This window comes from Cydia fagiglandana, chromosome 1 (genome assembly GCF_963556715.1).
Source record: "Cydia fagiglandana chromosome 1, ilCydFagi1.1, whole genome shotgun sequence".
In the NCBI taxonomy this organism is placed as follows: Eukaryota; Metazoa; Arthropoda; class Insecta; order Lepidoptera; family Tortricidae; genus Cydia; species Cydia fagiglandana.
This window is the reverse complement of record NC_085932.1, coordinates 10,543,733-10,564,462: the sequence shown is the minus strand read 5'-3', so window position 1 is coordinate 10,564,462 and position 20,730 is coordinate 10,543,733. Positions and strand designations below refer to the sequence as shown.

Sequence of the window (20,730 nt, the reverse complement as noted above, 5' to 3'; positions counted from 1 at the left end):
ACGTTACTATGGAAGAAAACGTAGTGCGGACACTTGAATACATAGCCAAAAAAATCGTAACTGTGTGTGTAAAGTTTCCACCCCGACTAACCGTGGGGACTGAAGCCCAAATCCTCTAGGAAGCCTCTGTACTAAGTACTATACTCGATATGTATCGGCCGATGATGTTCATAGAAAATAGTTTTGAACGAAACATACCTACTAGAGATGGGTCGCGGGTATTTACCCAATTTACCCACCCAGGTAAATACCCGGTAAATACCCATCTACCCGGTATTTACCCGTATCTACCCGAATGGGCGGGTAGATTCATTTCTTGTTGCACATGTCGATTTGTGTTAAAGTGGAGATATAAACCGAGTTAATGGTTGTAATTATTGTATGTCATTTAAAATGAAATGGTTTAGTGAAACCTGCAGTTGTAACTAAGGAATTTTTAGTAGAATTTTGATAAATACTTAAAAAAAGGCCGTCATAAGAGTATTTTATTTAGATTTGAGTAAATTATCGTACTTATACGTTGATAATACACGTTCGAACTTCGGTCGGCGGGGTTGTGGTTGGGGGGAGGGGGGTAAAAGTGATCTTTTTCATTTTTCTTGAAATCTGTCATTAATATTGAAAAGTCTTGTATGCACAAACTAAAGTAGACAGAATTTCCTACAAAAAAGGTTATATGCATTTTTGTCCTAAAACTAACTTAATTTGACTTATGAGCTTCCCAAGTTGTGACACTGCAAATTTTTTTTTATTATCATTCATAAGTAGTATTTATTTTCATCCTTCTAATGTATATTAAAAGCATTTTAAAACATTTCCGAAAGCCAGGGAATGATTTTACACGATATTCATAATTGGACTGATATGCTAAAATCGAACTTCACCTCATAGCAACCTTTTCGTAATTAGTTTGAACATACATTTTATGTAACATTATAAAAAAATACTTAAATTAATCTTATTTATACTCACATACCGTTAAACACATCAAATTTAGAAGAAATACGAAAATACCCGCGTATTTACCCGCGGGTAGGTAAATATCGGGTATTTACCGGGTAAATACCCGCTCTCGGGTATTTACCCGGGTAGTTACCCATCTCTAATACCTACATATCTTACTTCTCGTTGGAACTGATAAGCAACTGATGGTAAGTAATATAAAGTTGAAAAATTAATAAAGAGGGAACTTCTCCCGCGTACTTTATAGGTGAGCTTGTAAAATGAATGGAAATAAAACTGTACCGCACAGGTGCGGCCGAAACCTTTGCCGATAATAACTTTTTGTTTACCCTTCAGGAATACGGACTAGATACCTACCTATTTAGGTACACTGTAACTTAGTATTAACCGAACATTAAAACAATTATTTGTATTTCTTTAAAAAATTGCTTCCATCAAAATTTTTATGAGATTGCCAATGTCAAATTTACGCTCGTTGAATATAAAGTTGTTTGGTAGTTACTTTTAATAAGGTGATAGCTGAATTTTACATATAGCCGTTATGAAATTTAGTTAAATAAACAAAGAATTAAAAACAAAGAATGGTTAAATGCGTTACAAGACAAATTTTTCAGTAACTGCGCACTTCTACGTTAAATCAAGATTAATGAGTAAAAAATATGTTAGACTTATATCGACCGGGATATATGCATCGAGTGGAACTAACCGTGAATCATTCAAAACTGTTAAAAAAACAACAGGTTGCACTCCGGGAGTGCCAGCAGAAGTGATAACTCAGCGACATTGTAACTCAAAATATTAATAACAGCGACATCTAGTGCAAAACGTCTGCAGCACTATGTATAATTGAGGTTAACGCCATCTAGCGTTATTTCGTCGCATTACTTGAAACCCCTAAGTACATCACTGTGAGTACTACAGTTATATTAATACCAGTTTGAGGGAAACTCACTAGATGGCATTTAAATCAAAAACAATGACATTGTCCGTCACACGTGACGACACGCAAGGGCCCTGCGCCGCCTAAACGAAACAGCAGGCTCAGGCATACATTTTAGAAAGAAAGGGTTTCGCGGTAGAAAGAGAGGGTTACGCTTTACGCCTTACACTGTCTCGAGTTTAACATTTTTTCCCCGCCTCAAAAAGTGCACAGCGCCGCTAAGGAAGTTTTCACTTCAAAAATATGTTTTTGAGAAGACTTTGCCATTTTAAAGCCAAACCGGAAAACCCCCTTCTTTAAATAACACTGTGTATTTTTTATAATGTCATTTGTAGACTTGATATCTAAAAGGTTGGTGTTGGTAAACGATTTGAAGCCTGTGTCAAAGTCACGAACGAGTTGAAGTTTTAAAAAAGTAAAAAGAAATCTGTTAATAGAAAATCAATCCTATCTCTCCGATTGGCCACGCTCTGACAGTCATCCTACGTACGCCGCCGCGCAACATCACCCATTTATTGGAATTAACTGGAAGTGTGTCAAGGGATTCGGCAGTGTTTTAAAGCGTCTTACACGACCCCCTTTTCACGAATCCCGTTTGAACACCCCTTTTGTGCACAACCTTCTCGAATTCCCAAAAATAATTAATGAAGTTTTTTTGCCAGATTTTTTAACAATAATTAATATTGCGATAACAATGAGCGAAGGTGTCGATTGCGGCGTAAAATTAAAATTTTTAATGACGTTCTCCTATATTTTTTATAGCAATTATTTTTATTTTGGGTTGATGTGTCTTCTATTTCAAAATCACAGACAAGACTTAACTCGATTACATCTACTGTAAAGACACTTGAGGCACTATAGGATCATGATATGATAGAGGTAGGTACCTATATCATGAAAATCATGAATAAAAAGCAGTAGAATGAACTCCGTGATCGAATTGCTCAAAATGTCCACACAGATACTATTTCTTGTGAAGCCACGTCTGCTGTTGAATCGTCACGTTCATATATTGAATATATATGAATTTAAAAATATAAAACTTCCCTTCATTCTGTTTTTTTAATAACCCAAAGAAATCGAATAAATATAAGTAGGCAATTCAATACTGCTTTGTGTGACAAAACTTAGAAACAAAAATAAAGAGTCCAACACCACAGTAAGTTTTTCTGTGATCCCAATAAGATAAACAATTTGTCGTTGCGACGAATGGGCGGGTATCGTAATTTCTTGCTCGGTTCTCTATTTAGTTATAGAATCGATTCGTTTCTTTTAAAAATTAATCGACAACTTGGTTCCAGGCACCCGTTTTTCTCATCGATTCCAAAAAAAGGAATGTATTGAAATGCCTACGTGAGGCTAACCAATGCAACAACAAGCAAAATAAAAATGTCGAACTAAGTCACTTCTTCGTCGTTGAGACACGAGGTACCAAACAATTACGAGTAAATGAGAATTATTTTTTGAGACACAAAATAAGAAACATTAAAGTTAAACTTTTATTAAGCAAAGCGCTCAAGCATTACGGGTATTTCAAAGAACAAATAGATTATAGCAGTCAAAGGAACCGGCAATTCTATTTTAAGAGCGGCAAATGCAAAAATATTACGTATTCAAACAAACCTAATGGGACATTTAAGGGGTGGCAGCGAACTGAAACGGCAAAGGCCGAAGCTTTTAAGTGTATAATATTTAATTGTGACGCCCTAGGCGTATAATCTCGCCCGGGATAATAGGTTTCTGTTTCGGGACAACCCTCGACTGCGACACTTGCGAGTGTGATGCCCTGCAGCTAGTCTTCACTGAGACAAATCGGATTATAATTGAGTTTTTTTAACTGACGAATGTTTTTCCAAGCAAAGAGTTTCACTCTCCATTCATGTTTCTTTGTTCAAGTAATTTATGTAGCGTCTTATATTTATGTCACTATTGTTTTTAAAAGATCCACCTGTAATGTAAGTATTCAGCACTTAGTTAGATAACACAAAGAGAAAATAGGCTATAAATTTGGACACTCGAATCATAAATTGTAAACGAATGCCAGGATAAAAAATTGAATTCCCTGTTGAGAAAATGTTCCATCAAAGTAAGCAAAAAACGCGATTCCGTTTATATCTTTTATATCTCGTAAATTGCAGGAGGCGGCAAGCGTTGCATGAAATTGAATAAGCATATTTCGTAAAACGTCGACGTTTTCGGAGACAATTGCCTTACCTCACCTACTCTTGCCTCTTCACGAACTTTGTCAATTTTCTTAAAATCTTATTACTGTGTCTCCTGTTCTTGAGACGTATTTAAGTTTTTATTCGAATCTTTTTGCAGTGTCTGTCTTTTTACACATACCTTCATAAGCTTACATTTTCAGGATCAAATAGGTAATCAGTGTTTAATACTAGTGCTTTGATCTGTCTGTAAGCTAAGAACCTTTAAAGGCGTTATGAGTCTAAGCGTACGATATCAAAGTCACCTTCATGTTTTGAAGTAGGTAAGGCTTATATTTTGCTAGCTTGGACCTATGATGTCAAATCACATGGCGGTCAATAAATAAATAAAACCGAATTTCATAGGAATTTCATTTCCGTCGTAGGTACTATAGCAATCATAAAGCGACATGTCGATTGGTCATGTCAATGACCAATGACAATAAAATACATTAGGTCGCAATGTCGTCACATATCTTACTTTCACGAGTCAAATGAACACATGAATGAAGTTCAATAGGAAAGTTTCTACACCTGAAGTTCTGGAAACTTAAACTGAAATACTACAGAGGTATCTGTGATAAAAAGTTGCAAGATTCCTTGTAAGCCATCACTCACATGTAAGACACATAAGTAATATAAGTATGTACATCGGTACATGAAACTAGTTAGCAAAAATAACACGTAACGTATCTTAAATCAAACCTTCGTACCCTTTTGAACGCAATTTAATAATAACGTATATTGCGAGTGACAGGGCAGACACGTTTTTACTGCGAAGTATGTCGAATATTAATTTGGCAAGTGCCACACTTGCGCGATTCTGTTTGATCTGAACCTCCGCAGAACACTAATGACATTTTCCGGGACGGCACACTTGTCGCCTGAATATGAACTTTAATTTGAATTGTGGCGGTACCCAGTTCGTCCTGTACAATTATCTTATATAACGTATTTGTAACTATTGTTGTGTTGACGAAAGCGAGTTCATTCCATAATTTGAAAGATCAAGTTTTACCCGTTTTAGTTATATATACATAAAAGGACGTTTACTATATTGTTTATTGTTGCCAACAGAATCCCTCGCCCAAGAGCTGGAGATGGAGCGCAAGTCCCGGCAGCAGGCTATGGAGCGCGACGTGAAGAGCCCGCTGTCGGAGCGCGCCAGCTACTACAAGAACTCGGTGTTGTTCAGCTCGGCCACTTAGCTACCAGACGCCGGGGCCGCCGAACACCCCCAGGAGCACGACAAGCCTGACGAGACCAGGAAACCCATTATCAGCGTCAAACCCGAATTCAGGGAAAAATAATATCCAAAGATTTATTGGAGACTCAATTCGACGGTCCCTAGTGATTATTTCGACTTGGCGAATGGTCGAAAACAATATGTTCATGTACATTAAATGTTCATCCGATTGTTTATTATAGTCAAGTTTTTCGTATAAAGATCTCGATGAAGTAAGTTGTACTTCTCTGTTTTGAGATTAAAAAGCACTACAGTAATGTAAATATTGTTATTGAAGTAAGATACGTAGATTTCGTGGCGAAGTCTCATGACCTCTTCTTCCATAGTAAAATTTGTAAATATCGCTTTATATTTAAATAAGTAAGTCTAACTGTTTATCGACGATTTACGTAATTTATTCGTCAACATTTAATCTTTAACGAGAGTACCTTTTAACTATGCCATATTTATAAGTTAAGAATGAATCATATTCGTTTGACTTTCATGATTTCACTGTACATGTTTTGTATTCCGAGAGTATTTGAGTACCTACCCCACATATCTTTAGCTATGGGCAGTTAATAAAAATCAAATTGGGCTCTTTAATAAATTGATCACGAAAACGGTAGGAATTGATCAAAGACTGTTTTTTGAGATTTTTTTTCGTGTTCTACAAATTGGCTCAAGTTGGTTTTTATCAGGTACTATTTGAGTTCCTAAAGTATTTTTGTCCAGTGAAACTAAATTATATTTTAGACGGTACCTGTATTTTTTCGTATAATATACGAATTCGTCGACCATATTGAAAAATAATAGGATTATATTGTGATCTTCTATAATGTAATTTATTCAATTTTAGTGCAATGATTAGATGTAACTTTTACTATATATACATAGGTATCTGCATTACCTTGCGATAGGTTCGTTACGTTAGCTGTTTTACAATTACACATTTATACAATTGAAATTTATGGACTGAACACAGATGAGACAGTTTTGCGTACAATATAACCTAAGTGTTTACTTTAAAGTTTGGTGGCGTAGACGCTGTATAAATAATTATAATCGCTGTATCTCATATCCATAACGAAGAGTCGATGTATGGGTAGCTATCCTTACATTAAGAGCGGTAGTTTTAATATTATATATAAAGTATAAATGATAGTGTTATTTATATGATTAGTTTACGGGGGACTTTAAATGTCTTTAATAACTTACATAAGATTTAGAGATCGTTTCTGGTGTGATATTGGCGCTTGGCTATAATCAGTGGTAGCTTAAACATGAAGTACTTTTGTAATTTGTGGAGGGCCTGACTTATTCTGGACATCTATTGTTATTAGTTCGGAGGAAATAGTCAAGCGCCGACGCGATCGCGAGCACGCGCTAGATTCGACGTTTCATCAGTAATGGGTAATGAATAAAACTTAGTTGTTACTATAAATGTTTAGATGAGCATGTGTGACTGTATGGAGAGTGAATGTGGTACTTTTGTATCAGTTACATTTCATTTCCACGGCATAATGTAGACGCGACAATACTAACATAACATAGAACAAATTAATACCTATAGTATTTAGCTCGAACTGTCTACAATTCCAGTATTGTCCACAGATATTTTTATTCCGGCAGATATTGAGGCTTTTTTGTAATAAATACCTTAATATTCAACTTTGTTTGTTGTATGCAATTTTTGAGAGCAAGTGTTATTTATTATTTCTATTATAATTATTTTACTTAAAAATTGTGTGTGTGCCTTGTATCGTAGATGAAAATATCAAGATTAAAAAAGTGAAAACATCATTTTGTGTATTTTTATGGAATTAACTAACATTACGTACCCTCTAACTCAACGCGAAATCATCAATATGTTTGACGTCACGCATTATTTTCGAAACAATTAAAACTTTTGAGAAAATCATAGTTCAATGAGGGACTGCTACTGCTTTAAAGAAGGTATTCATGTGTTACGGCCTGATATGACTAACTGTGCAGTTTAAGAGACAGCTGTGTAAGAAGGTTGATGCGTCAGGTTAAATTAGGAAGTTTCCGTTTTCATGCGGTGTCGCTGCAAGCCTCCCAAGCTGCAAGGCTCTAGTAGTCGTAGGTCGCGGGCACAAATTCAATATGAGTTTCAAATCCGTAACGTTACTAGCAACCATATATGCAAGAATATTATTTGCCCGGTAGAATAGGGCCCGGTAGGGGCTCCTACTAGGTAATATGAAATAGAGATTAATGAATCTAAATATTTGTAATTTTATTTGCCGTAGAAAGGCAAGCCGAAAAGAGTTAATAGAAGGTAGTTAGGTACAAACCAATACACAAAAATTAATTAAGTACACCTAGGTCACCTCATTTTGTGCTTGTATATTACGTGAAAGACGGTAAATCTTCAATTAAATATGACAATATGCAAAGGGTCTAGCCGCAATCCCATAGTGAAACTGCCCCTGGCTGAAATGTATACCTTTCTTTAGGCGCGTTTATTTGTCTTATTATAAGATATCGTTTTACCAAATTTCAAGCCTAGAATCCCCTTGGTTTGGCAAAAAACATTTTTTTTTAAATCGTTTTTATTTTTTTGTAGTTAAACTAGTGGTTCTATTGTTTTAAATTTGGATGTTACATGCGCCTAATGGTAGTTCATTAAAAAAAATCAAGATTGTAACTTATTTATAAAGGTTTAAATATATATTTTTAATTTTTTAAACTTTTTTTTTAATACTTGTGAAATAGCGACAACCTCAATTTTTTGTTATTTAATGCAGAATATATATTTTTTGCATAAAATATATTTTTTGTAAAAAAATGCATTTGTGGCTACAAGGTAAAAATCTCTTACTAATGGATACAGGCCGTCCTTCTTACGTACTTTAGGGGTTTACGTTTGTATGGGAAAAATTCAAACTCTAGCTAGAAGAAGCGGCACCCCCTTATTTGGTTACACTTATTATGCTGATAATGTACACCAAGTTTTGTAACCTTATCTCAACTACAAGGGGGTGCTCAATTACTTTGAAAATTTTCAACGTTGTATGTAATCCAAAAATAAACAAATTATATTTTTTTAGATTTTTATATAAGTACTTGTTTTCACGTTATTGCATTAGGTGCATGTAACATCCAAATTTCAAAACAATAGAACCACTAGTTTAGTTACAAGAAAATAAAAATGATTTAAAAAATAATTTTTTTTTTTGCCAAACCAAGGGGATTCTAGGCTTGAAATTTGGTAAAACGATATCTTATAATAAGACAAATAAACGCGCCTAAGAAAGGTATACATTTCAGCCAGGGGCAGTTTCACTATGGGATTGCGGCTAGACCCTTTATTAATGTCAGTTTTGGATTAGCTTTGAATACTTTTAGATATTATGTCACATCTTATATTGGCTTATTATTTCAAAAATCACGCAAGGTCGTGAGTTCAAACCTCCTCGGCGCTCAACAGTATCAATGATTCTGGTTAAGAAAAAAAGTACAAAAAGAGGGTATAAGATTGTGTACAGTATTTTGGACACTGCCAAATAGGGGCATCAATCATTCATTAAGATATGATTCCAGTTTGATTCAAATGTCGGTTTGATATCAGGTGACGTGACGTCAACGTTACCAGAGATAACTGTGTTTAATAGCCACACAACAAATCTATATAAGTTGAACACAATACATATAATTCAGTTTTGCAGTTAAATATCCATAAGGTTATAACCACAAAGTATTTTTTGGTCGTGAAAATTAATTTTCACCACACCATCTCGTAGACTCCCTTTCTTCTTCTTCCTCGCGTTATCCCGGCATTTTTCTACAGCCCATGGGAGCCTGGGGTCCGCTTGACAACTAATCCCATGTATGACGTAACGTAGGCACTAGTTATTTATTACGAAAGCGACTGCCATCTGACCTGGAAGGTCCTGGACCCAGAGGGGAAACTAGGCCTTATTGGGATAGTCCGGTTTCCTCACGATGTTTTCCTTCACCGAAAAGTGACTGGCAAATAATATCAAATGATATTTCGTACATAAGTTCCGAAAAACTCATTGGTACGGGCCGGGGATTGAACCCGCGAACTCCGGATTGAAACTATTGAAAGTCGCACGCTCTTACCGCTAGGCCATCAGCGCTTTTATATTTCAAAAACTGATGAGAAGTTTGCATTTTATCCACGAGAGTGACGAAAATGTTGAGTAAGTTCCTCATGTTGGCTGGTAGGATGGACTTTTAAATGATGAATTGATGATAAATATTTATTAGAGTATTTGACTTTGATTTACGAAGTACCTACCTAATGTTTTACAGTTAAGTAGTACATATTTTGCTCGCGTTGGTGTGGTAACAAATTTTGTGTTTCACTCGGGAGCAAAGTTTTCTTCTCTTTCGCTCGCTCGGATATCAATATTAGCACAACAACTTTGGTTGACCCCTTGTAAAACAAATAACAATTTAATATCTATTAACAACTTACTGACTTGAATTCACATCACATGGGAAAGGCAAGAATGCTGTCTCTCTGGTTTACGCTGTAGGAGTACCTACTCATAGAAACAATTGGTAAAATTATTGTTTATGAAATCTTTCTCGCCTTTTGCTAATAAGTAAGTACCACCACAGAATAATTAGTAGTACTACCGTACAGAAAGGAATCTTCCTACAAAAACGAAGTTTGACAGCGGTTCAGGGTCGAATCATGTTGTCCCTTTCTAATCCCAATCTCCAATACAAAAGACATTAGTATGTCTGATGACATTTCAAATCATTTCCAATTCCAATAAACCTTAAAATTCTTTTTCAAAATTATCAAGAGCAATTTAATCAAAAGAACCAATAAAACAACCATACCATAAACCTGGAAAGTCCACCACCCCATTTCATACAGAAGTTCGCTCTATCGCAATTTTAAATCCTGTGAAATCGGAAAAGTTCATATTTATTGCTAATAGATTTTCGCCCGATGAGCACCAGGTTATTTGGGATGCAATTTTATTTTGTCCATATGAATGATTTTTATTTTGGCCCCGGGGCCGGTCGGAATCGCTCATGCGATCACTCCCTTACTCCCTTTCCGATGTCGGACATCAAGCAATCGTTTTGTCGATTTAATTTTAAAAGAGCGTATGCGCGTCGGGTTTCCAATCATACACAATCTTTTAGGGCAACGACGATCGTTTATTGAACGTACGCGGGAAAATGATCAAATCGCCTTCTTCGGTTGGTTTAAGTTTCAAATGGGAAATTCACAATTAAAATTAATTCCGATGGCCACAGGTTTTTTAGGGTCTGATGACTAAAGAGTAGGTATATTGATACCCGAGGGGGTTAGACGCGCGAATATCGATTTAGAAATATGAATTGATACATTGCAAAGTAGTATTGGGGAACTTTTCCTTTTATTACTTTTATTATTTAAGGTCAATTATATTAATAAAACAACTTCACTACACAATTTACACTAAATAAATAATGCAAATTATTAATAAAATTATATTAATTATAATATTAATTTATCTTTTTCTTCCTGCGTCTATATTTTTCGTTTCACTTCCTATATGCCGCCAGTTTCGTGGCTAGATTTTTGCCAGTAAGTTACAACGACCCGGAACTTAATGAATGTATAAATTATATAATATGTAAGTGTGTATTGCATTTACCGTATCGTTTCCGAGTCTCGTAGTTAATACTCGTAGCGAAGTTAATATTGCGCGCATAAATATTGTCGCGCGACAGCGCCTTGCCGCCTCTAGTCTCCATTGAAGTATGGCGCGGATACAGGATGATTCGAGAGCAAAACAAACCTTAACATGCTATATTTATTTATATTGTATTTGAGTCGTTTATCTTTTACATCTATTCCATTTTTATGTAATTGGGTACTATAAGTTTACACTAATTTTATATATTTGTAAATTAGGGAACTATAGGTCTATACCAAAATTAATTTGTAGCTACTAGCTAAGTTGCTCATATGTGTATTTAAGACTGTTTGTTTCTCAATAAAAAAAAAAAAAAAAAAAATTCGTTTAACGAAATTGAAAATAGTAGTAAGGGCATTAATATCTAATACATATATTTGTAGAAACATAGGTTTTATCAATACATCATTGGTATTATTGTCGGGTGACAAGCAAAAGTCACTAACTAACATCATTGAGATTATTGGACAATAAACCGTGTTAAAAGTGTAATAAAGTGCATTGTTACTTTAATTTTTTGATAGTACTTAGTGAGTTTTGCTTGTCACCCGACGTTATCTAGTTTAATTATATTCTACACAAATTTAATTATATTATTACAAAAGGCATAAGGTCCACCGATGGACAGTTACGAGTAACTGGGCGATGATACTCCTGTGTGGTACAATCAGTAAAACATTGATACAGCCAGATCGCCAACTAATGACAGTCAAATACATCGCAACACATCCTTAACTAGCAAAGGTGTGTTGCGATTTGTATTAGGCCACTTTGATTATCTCTTTTCTATTACATTCTGTATTATCATATCATATCATATCATATCATTTATTCAGTAATGGTCATACATTGTCATTTATATTACAAACGGAGAATGTATATCGGACTGCAAGTTCGGGAGCCCCCCGTAGCTGCTCACGCACACGCACCTGCGAGGACGCGCGTAATTTTCGCTCTCTGCTCCGCGGATTAGTTTTTCCGGCGTAATTAAATAACTTTGAGTTATGTCGGTGTGTGATGTACGGCTGTGTTTATTGTCTTGTCGTACAGAGCGTACATGTCGTTAATAAGCGGGAGTACGACTACATGAACGGTTAACTTTAGTATTAGGACTTAAGAAAATTCATAGCATTGAGAGATAACAAAATTACTTCTTAACTATTTGTCAAGGAAATTGCGATAAGTTGGTGTTGTTGGCATTTGATAAGTCGGTTGGTAAGAGCCGTATTATGAACCCACAGCACGAGATTTGAAATCCCCACACCTTTCCGCTTACTTACCTACTGATGTTTACTATCCATCTCGTCAATCATCGTTTCAGTCACAAAATACATGCAAGAAAAGTTGTCTTAAGGAACCCGTTAAGTATAAGTAGGTATAAGCAGTTTAAAGTAAAGTCAAAATTCTCGCATATTAGTGTGAAAAGTAGTGTGTTTATGACTTAATTGTAAAGCTTCAAAATACCTACACGATTATAGGTATGTGCTGAGCTTTTTATAACATACTAACGGCGCGATTCGGGAAATGAATTAAAGATATTATCTTTACTATATGGTATCTATAGTTAATCTCTAACTCATTTCCCGAATCGAGCCGTAATACTTAATAACAATCAATCAGAGTAGGTACCTACTGATTAAATAGTAATTTAATTATGTTTCAGACAAAAGTGCCTTTTTTCTTTCATTGTATTTTCTTATGTAAATCTTAATCATTCTAAAGGCGATTGAGAAACAATCGTTGCGACACTCAGCTATGAAAACAACTGAACCCTTTGAACAAAAAGGGACTCTACCTAATTTGCATTAAGATTAATGAAAACAATTCACGAAATTATTTTACCCGAGGTGATTGCAAGTGAGGTGGTAAAATCTCAAATGTAATTATTTTTTTATTGTTATTTATTAAGTACATAGATACCTTTTTACTTTTTATGACCAAATACACAAAGTAGTTAACCCTTATCTTGGCATCGTAACACCCGTGATACATGGAACATAAAAAAATCTAGCAGGTTCACTTTATTACTTAACAAAGTAATTCTGCTATAGATATGTCGATCTACCCTCCTTTATTATAGCAAAAAATAATACATACAAGTGTCATTGTAAATTGATTAATAATTATCAACATGGCGCCACGGAAACAACAGATCTTGTTTCGTGCTGTAACTTATGCACTTATTTCTTAGATTAGTATATATTTTTGCATAATCTACATTTTAATACACTTACTATCTGTTAGTGTATTAGGATTCACATAGTGGTCCCATTTAAAAACATTTAACACATAAAATATTTACATAAAACTATTACGTATCATATTTGATACATTGCCAAGAACTCATAAAAGTACATGTGTATTATATTTAATACATTGCCAAGTTGTCGTCAAAATAGCTGTAGATGATTTATTTAATTATTAATTTTTTTATATTTGTGAGAGGTTGAAATATATGTTTTCAATACGTCATATTAGTCATCATAGTAATTAGTTAGTGAACTTTGTTTTTTTTTAAAGTAATGGATGTTATTTAACAGTATATTAGGACGCCGTAGCCTTTTTGCTACGCCGTAGCACGTAGCACGGAAAAATATATGATTTGAATAAAATGGCCCCAAAGTAAAAACACATTTTTTTTTACTTTAACCTTATTTGTTTAGTTTTCATATTTAACTCAACTTTTTGCTGACGACTTTTTTGCAATTTTACGGGATCAAATTTTCCGCCCATGTGATCAGGTATTCGTAGATATAATTCATTTTTACAGGTGCAATAGTCATCTGATGCTTTAGATTGCGTTTAATTAGCAATAAATGTTAATTTCTGTTGCATTACATGTTTTATTTTTACTATAATCCACATTTTTCTTTTAAAAAGTAGGTAACTATTTTGTCGAGGGATTGGCATTGTATCAAATATGATACATATGATTTTCCGAAACTGGAAAATCCTGGATTTTTTTCCTTATTTTTTAATAGTCTAGTATGCACAAAAGGTGACGAAAAACTAAAAAAATGTTTATGTTTAAGATATTTTGAGTCTTGCCAAGATAAGGGTTAAGTACCTATATGAACTATGCAGAACTTATAAGACTTATTAATTTGACTCGTATTCAGCCAATATTTTTATGATAATGGAATGGAACGGAATCGGGTCACCTTTTGCAGAAAATTGCATACCAAGTGGCCCAATTCCATGGCGCTTGTGCGTACTTGTTCAACGGAAAACCTTACTCTGAGTAATCGGCCTACCTCGCTCTACCTTTTTAGCTACCGAAGCTGAATATCCTCCAAGCAATGAAAAAAAAGTGATTTGTGTAGTTCAGTCGGTGTCCTAACATAAATATCACCATTCTATACAGCTTAGTACATCTACAGGATCAATAGTAACGACTACAACAGTCTAACGAGAGAAGACAGCGGGCCCGAAACAAACGCGGGTCGCTAACGCATAACAAGTCCCACACACTCGGACAAACTTCGGGTTTTAAGCCTGACTTCTTGTTCGACAAATCAAATTGGATTTCGTGATAAGACAATACTAATATATTATATTCGTATAGTTTATTTGACATATTTTACACCTGAGTGCATATGAAGTTGCTAGGAAAATATTCGGAACACGATCTAGAGCACACACTTGATAATTAACTTGGGTAAGATAATTAAGTACCTACTCAGGGTAACAGAAAAAAATGCATGCATTTACAATAAATAATGGGATTGAACGGACAATTGCTTATTTTATCAAAACACATCTGGCTGGATAGATTTTTGAGCTTGATTCCTTATAGCACGGAAACAGCAGTAGGTATTCAATTCGAGCAGGTTTTATTCTATGGTTGGACTAAAGGACAAGGTGCCCGTTGAAACTTACAGCTTTTAGTTCAGAATCATTTTACCATGAGCCCCCATACAATATCAATTATCATTATTGATACTCTGATCAATGAAACATAAAAATGAAAGCTAACATCAATTCGAACTACTTTATTCACCCAAGATCCACATGGAACATGCTCAATCTTTTCGAAACACTGAAGCACGCCATCAAATTAAAATACGTATATGGATTTCATGATCAATAAAATGGCGGCGTTCGATGAAGGCAGAGACAATAATAAATTGTAATTACAATTTAAAATGAGCGGGCGTCGCCGGGGGAGTGGCCTGCGCCCCGCTGCCACCTTCGACTCCATATGTGCACTTTTTGCTGCGTTTGCAGGTAATTACTGTAGCGTTAGTACTGTAATACCTATACGACACATAGAACCTTTTACCTGCAGAAGGTTTCTCGAGAGTAGTTCAATGCTAACCAACTTTCTGCCGTATTCGAACTTCAAGATACAACAACACACAACAACAACAACAACAACACAAGACAAGAGACGACACGTACTAGATACGTTATAGTTTAGATATCAACTAGTTCTTTTGCAGCGCAATTCGGGCAACCAATGTCACTTTTACGTTAGATAGAGTAAGATATCTATTAAATGTGAATTGGATCTCTAAGTCATATCCTGTGGAAATCGTTCAAGAGTATCTCCAGAATCGCGCAAATGTCAAATTTGACAGGTTAGATCTTAAAAATATCGTTATCGTATCTTGTGATGTCTAAAATATATCTAATAGATGTCTAGTTCAAAATCCGAATCGGGTCCTTTACCTCTCCCTAGTCGTGTAACATGCATGAATTATACGTCGTAATACTATTATTCTTACCTTTATCATTGTCTGAAACTTAAAAGTGGAAAAATTACTGACTTGGGTGAGACTTGAACTCACGGCCTCTGGATCGAAACTCCAGGTTATGGATGAGGTCTTGGTGGCTCAGATGACAGAGCGCTAGAGTATCGATCCAGAGGCCGCGAGTTCAAGTCTCACCCAAGACATTCCATTAGGTATAATCGCATTTTCCACTAGCAAGCTAATGAATATTAAAAGGTGTAAAAGAGCCTAAGTTAAGACTCAGTGATGTCAGATTTTTTTAAAGACTATTACAATCAAAATAGTTTTCGTAAATCAAAAATTGTGCAAAGATACACAAACAATGAACCACGATGATGTGAAAAATTATAATGGTGGTCGTCGTCATTACGGGTCCCTAATATAATGACTACGTTCTTCCGCAATGAAGATCATAATCGGAAAGGTCCGAGTTAGAACAAAAAGATACCCGCATATTAATGATTATTATGGATGTAAATGGTTTATACTGAAATGCATCGTTTAGGATGTTTAGTTTTTAAAATAAATACATTTCATCTGCAAGTAGGCACATTGTTGCCCCCCTTTGTATTGATATCAATTAAGGTCACGTCACGGGCGCCTGGGGTCTGTTCAGCAACTAATCCCAAGAATTGGCAGAGGCTCTAGTTTTTACGAAAGCGACTGCCATCTGACCTTTCACCCCATCTACCCCAACTGGGCCTTATTGGGATTTGTCCGGTTCTTCACGAGGTTTTCCTTCAACGAAGAGCTTCTAATTATTGTCAAATAATATTTCATACATATTTACCTACTTGCACTGTTTTATCTTCAGGTATCATATTTCTGTTCGATACTTATCACCACATTTAGGCTCATATAAAAAAATAATGCGCAGTAGAACGTAGTGGTGGTATTTACTATTCTATTGGTTATTTCTAGCCTCAAAAGAACATAATAAGCAATAATATTTCATACTCTCAGGGTTAATTAGTAATTACCAGCGTTGGTGTTTGTGGAATTCAAACACAAGAACTCGTCGTCTGGATGTAGTTAAATGTTAATAAAATGTGCTACTAAAAGCATTAGTCATGAATAAGATCTGCTGTTTTACGTAATATTTTGATTTTATTATTAAAAAAAAAGATTTTAGTTCATCCCTCTGCATGAACTGTCTAGAATTGTAGATTATCTGAATTTACTGAACCTTTTTTTGAACAAAAAATAAAAGTACGCAATTATTTTACTTGTTGTTGTTAGTTTTTTGCGTTAGGTCAGGCGTGTCTCACTCCGCGATTTCGTTGCTTTGCTACAGGTAGCTAAAAGTGCATCCGTCCGGCTCCAATTTTGGGGTTTGCCATAAGCCACGCGTGGCGCTGTCGCCACCTAGCGGCCATATCTGTGCTGATCGTAACAGACGACATACAGACGTATTAGTACTATTATTTATTCTGTGGTTAGGTTCAGGTACAATTTGGTAAGTTGAAGTGCTTTTCACTCTGCGCGGAATAATTACAGAGTCCTGAGTTTGCCTAAAAAAATGATATTTTCCTTTGAGTTAACATACCTTACTCAAGTACTTACTAGGCCGTTTGTTCGTTATTCTATTCAATAGAATTTATTGCAATACTACCTAAGAGCTTCAGCAGCAAAATTTGTTGTTAAAAGAAGTGGACTTGGGTGAAACCTTGAGATTAGTTAAAGCGGCCCCTTTCGAACATTAGGTACCTACACCTTAAGGTATTTAATAACTATTTGTTATCATTTGGATTTCTATTGAAATCACTCGAAGTGTCGCGAAGTAGCTCGATATCTCGGTAATAGTACAGAATACAGATGTAGTCCTAAATTATTGTCCATCGTGTTTTCACGGAAACGTTCAAAATAGGTACGATGGAAAACAATTATGCACTGCATCTGTACTAATATGTACAAGCGCCACACACACACGTGAAAAAGCGCTCCTGTAATGAAATCTCGCTTTTCCCTTTTCGGTCTCGATGGACACGACGGAACATATTCCCCGGCACTCACAAATTGAATTATAAAATATCCTAAGCAATAGGTACACGCACTCTTCAGCCTACACAATGGTGGGTTGTTTGGCCTCCCTGTTTGTCGTTGCGGCACGGCAACGCTGAAATACCGAATTAATATAACTGAATTTTGAAAGCTAATGTTCGAAGTGCACTACAATGCTAATGCAGGCTGCAGGGGATGGAATGTTTTGAATTTTCTATTGCGTGTGAGTTTTGTTTGATGGAATGAATTTATAATTTTTCAAAACCATTTCGCGTTAATATTTTCACTGCGAATTATGTTTCCACATCGTTTACGTTTTGACATGTTCTCATTTAGAAAAATATTTCAATATTCGTATTAAACTAATTTTTAACCGCACATTAATGTAAAAACCGCCATATTTCCCTATTTTCGGTGTAAAAGCTGTTCTGATGCTGTAGTCGAGAGCTGACCAAACAAACTCCACATAGAAATATGCGAGCACACCGAGTTTGGGCTCATTTAGAACATCAAAAGAAGTAAGTAATTGATAGATCTGCACGGAGCAGATAGTAGGTACAGCGAGCTGCATTATTGCATGGACACATTATTAATCGTACTCAAACCTGGAATAAAACAGGGGATATTTTTCTGTAGTCGGTAGGTAAATTATGTATATTGTAAGTAGTTTATAAATACATATTACATACGCAAGGTTTTTCACCCTACCTCAACCCTGAGTAGAGCCGCCATGTCAATTTAAAGAACAATAATTAAAAAAAAGCAAAATATGTCGACAGTCGACAGCCAATTGCATTGGTGTGGAGAGTCGCGTGCGCGGCGACATTAGCCCGCCCTCTTGCGCCGCGCCTGGACCGTATTACGTGTTGTGTCCTATAAGTATTGCCTTAAGAGATTTCTATAATGTAATACTAATTGTCGGTTAGGTATACCAAACCATCTGCCACTGTTAGGCACTTGTCCCACCGCCGACGATGAGCGATAAGCGAGTAGAACGATAAACTAGAAACGGGTGGGCGAGCGGCGAGAAACGAGTGTTAGCTCCAATAGTTTTGTCGCTCGACTATAGGCGAGTATTCGATTGCGACTGGCTATTACTCGCGTCACTCGCTCGGGCGGTGCAGCGTAGCCGAACACGCAGACTGATTGGTCTAGTCTGGTAGCTAGTTTTATCTTATCGCGGCGACAAACTAGTAGAGCGAGTGTTCTCGCCGGCAGTGTGAACAGCCAGCGATGAACTATTAATATATGTGTCTCTTTTACTAACACAGGATTCTAATCTTTTGTTCGTTTCTTGGGCGAGAAAATCGCCGATAGTTAATCGCTTACTCGCTCTTGGTGGGACAAGTGCCTTAAAATGTTCGATTAATTTGTGTGACACTGTGATTGTGAAGGCCAAAATAGTGGCAAAAAATTATAGAACATTTTTATTTTTCGTGCATAAGATTCATTTATTTGTATTAAAAGGTAGAATGATTATTTCATTAATGAATTCCTCGTCCTTAATATATTCGAAAATGATACCAAACTTTAACTGATAGCTATCAAGTAGGTAGAATAATAGGCATATTAGTGCAAGCGAGATGTACGACTTTTTCCCCTCCTGGTTTGGATTTTTTCATTGTTAGTATGTAGAGTTCCTTATCCAAAGATGCCAACGGCATCTTACTCGTACAACTAAGCCTGTGCTGTTCGACCAGCAGATTGTATTTAACAAATTGAAATAAGTAACCGCTTTTAATTACTACAAAAACAACATACCTACATTAATTAAAAAGATTTTACTCATTCGGACTAAGTTGTCAAAACGTATACTTGCTTAATAGCGATTGTCACATGTCCAGTGCTCTTGATAGCAATAGCGATACGTTATCCGGCAGGCTACGGTAGTGCGGTAGCGACAAGTCGTCCTCTTATCTAGAAACCTATTTGTTATACAAAGAATAATTTTCATTACCTTTTTATGATAAATACAAAAACACGCATAGAATGACTGCTAGAAACAAATTACAGATTAATTAATCTCATTTTTCTAACATATGTATTAGAGTTAGATCGAGAAAAGTCGGCGGCGATTTTGATAGCACACGCAGTGCAAGTATTATTTTAAACGTCAAGCTTCTATCAAATTGTATAATTAAAACTTGCACTGCGTGTGCTATCAAAATCGCTGCAGATTTTTCTTGATTTGACTCTACCTACGGGCGCACCACTAAGTAGGGCTAATGACAAATTCTGGGCTAGAAACAGTAGGTACCTGATATGAGACCTGCAAAGATTATGACAAGGTGGCCGTCCTTCTGGAGACTGAAGACCTTCTGGAAGATGAGAAAGTACCTTCACCAACCGCCGGAAACTCGGTAAGGATTCAACAACTGGGGGAGGTTGGTCCACCAAAACCCACAAAGGCCAAGACTCACAAAAGGTTGTAGCGCCATCTGAAGTAAGTAATGAAAATTCTGTTGTAATAACCTGTACGGTTATGATGATCGTAATGTGTACGTGACAGGATGATAAAGACAGTGTCCGTCTCTTTGAATAGCATGGTGTTAAAAAGTGACACTTATTTTACCACGGTGTGAATAAAATCATCCGTAATAGTGTCTGTGCGGAAAGAGAAGAGTCGTGGAATGTAAGTTATAGGTTCTCGCGGGCTTGGTCTCCGCAACTCGACGTCATACTGGGACATGTATCGGGCCCCAACCCCATACATTCGACGACTCTTCTCTTTCCACACAGACACTACGCCTGCTGAAAATATGGAAATATTATATAATATAAAACTAGTTTTCACCAAGGCGTTTCGGAAAACTAGTTAAAGGCGTTTTCACCAAGGCGTTACTAAAAACTAGTTTTAACTACGACGGCAAACGCATTTTCACATAATGTGGGTTTTTATTGTGGGTAGCATATACTTATTGGTTATTGTCCTTGGTATAGTAAAATGGTATTTATTTTGGCGCGCTCTGAGTGA

General features: G+C 35.9%; 2 protein-coding genes across 9 annotated transcripts in view; one reads left to right on the top strand and one right to left on the bottom strand.

The window, feature by feature from the left end:
* The window catches only part of LOC134663766 (dachshund homolog 1), a 165,928-nt gene extending 158,796 nt beyond the window's left edge, over positions 1-7,132 (top strand). For all 8 annotated transcript variants that reach the window (XM_063520292.1, XM_063520266.1, XM_063520257.1 and 5 more), the window contains one exon: positions 5,182-7,132. In XM_063520292.1, coding sequence (XP_063376362.1) covers positions 5,182-5,312 — 131 coding nt within the window. In that variant the 3' untranslated portion in view covers positions 5,313-7,132. The remainder of the gene's footprint in view (positions 1-5,181) is intronic.
* The window catches only part of LOC134663736 (protein retinal degeneration B), a 427,614-nt gene that overhangs the window by 159,618 nt on the left and 247,266 nt on the right, over positions 1-20,730 (bottom strand). The gene's annotated exons all lie outside the window — the stretch shown is intronic.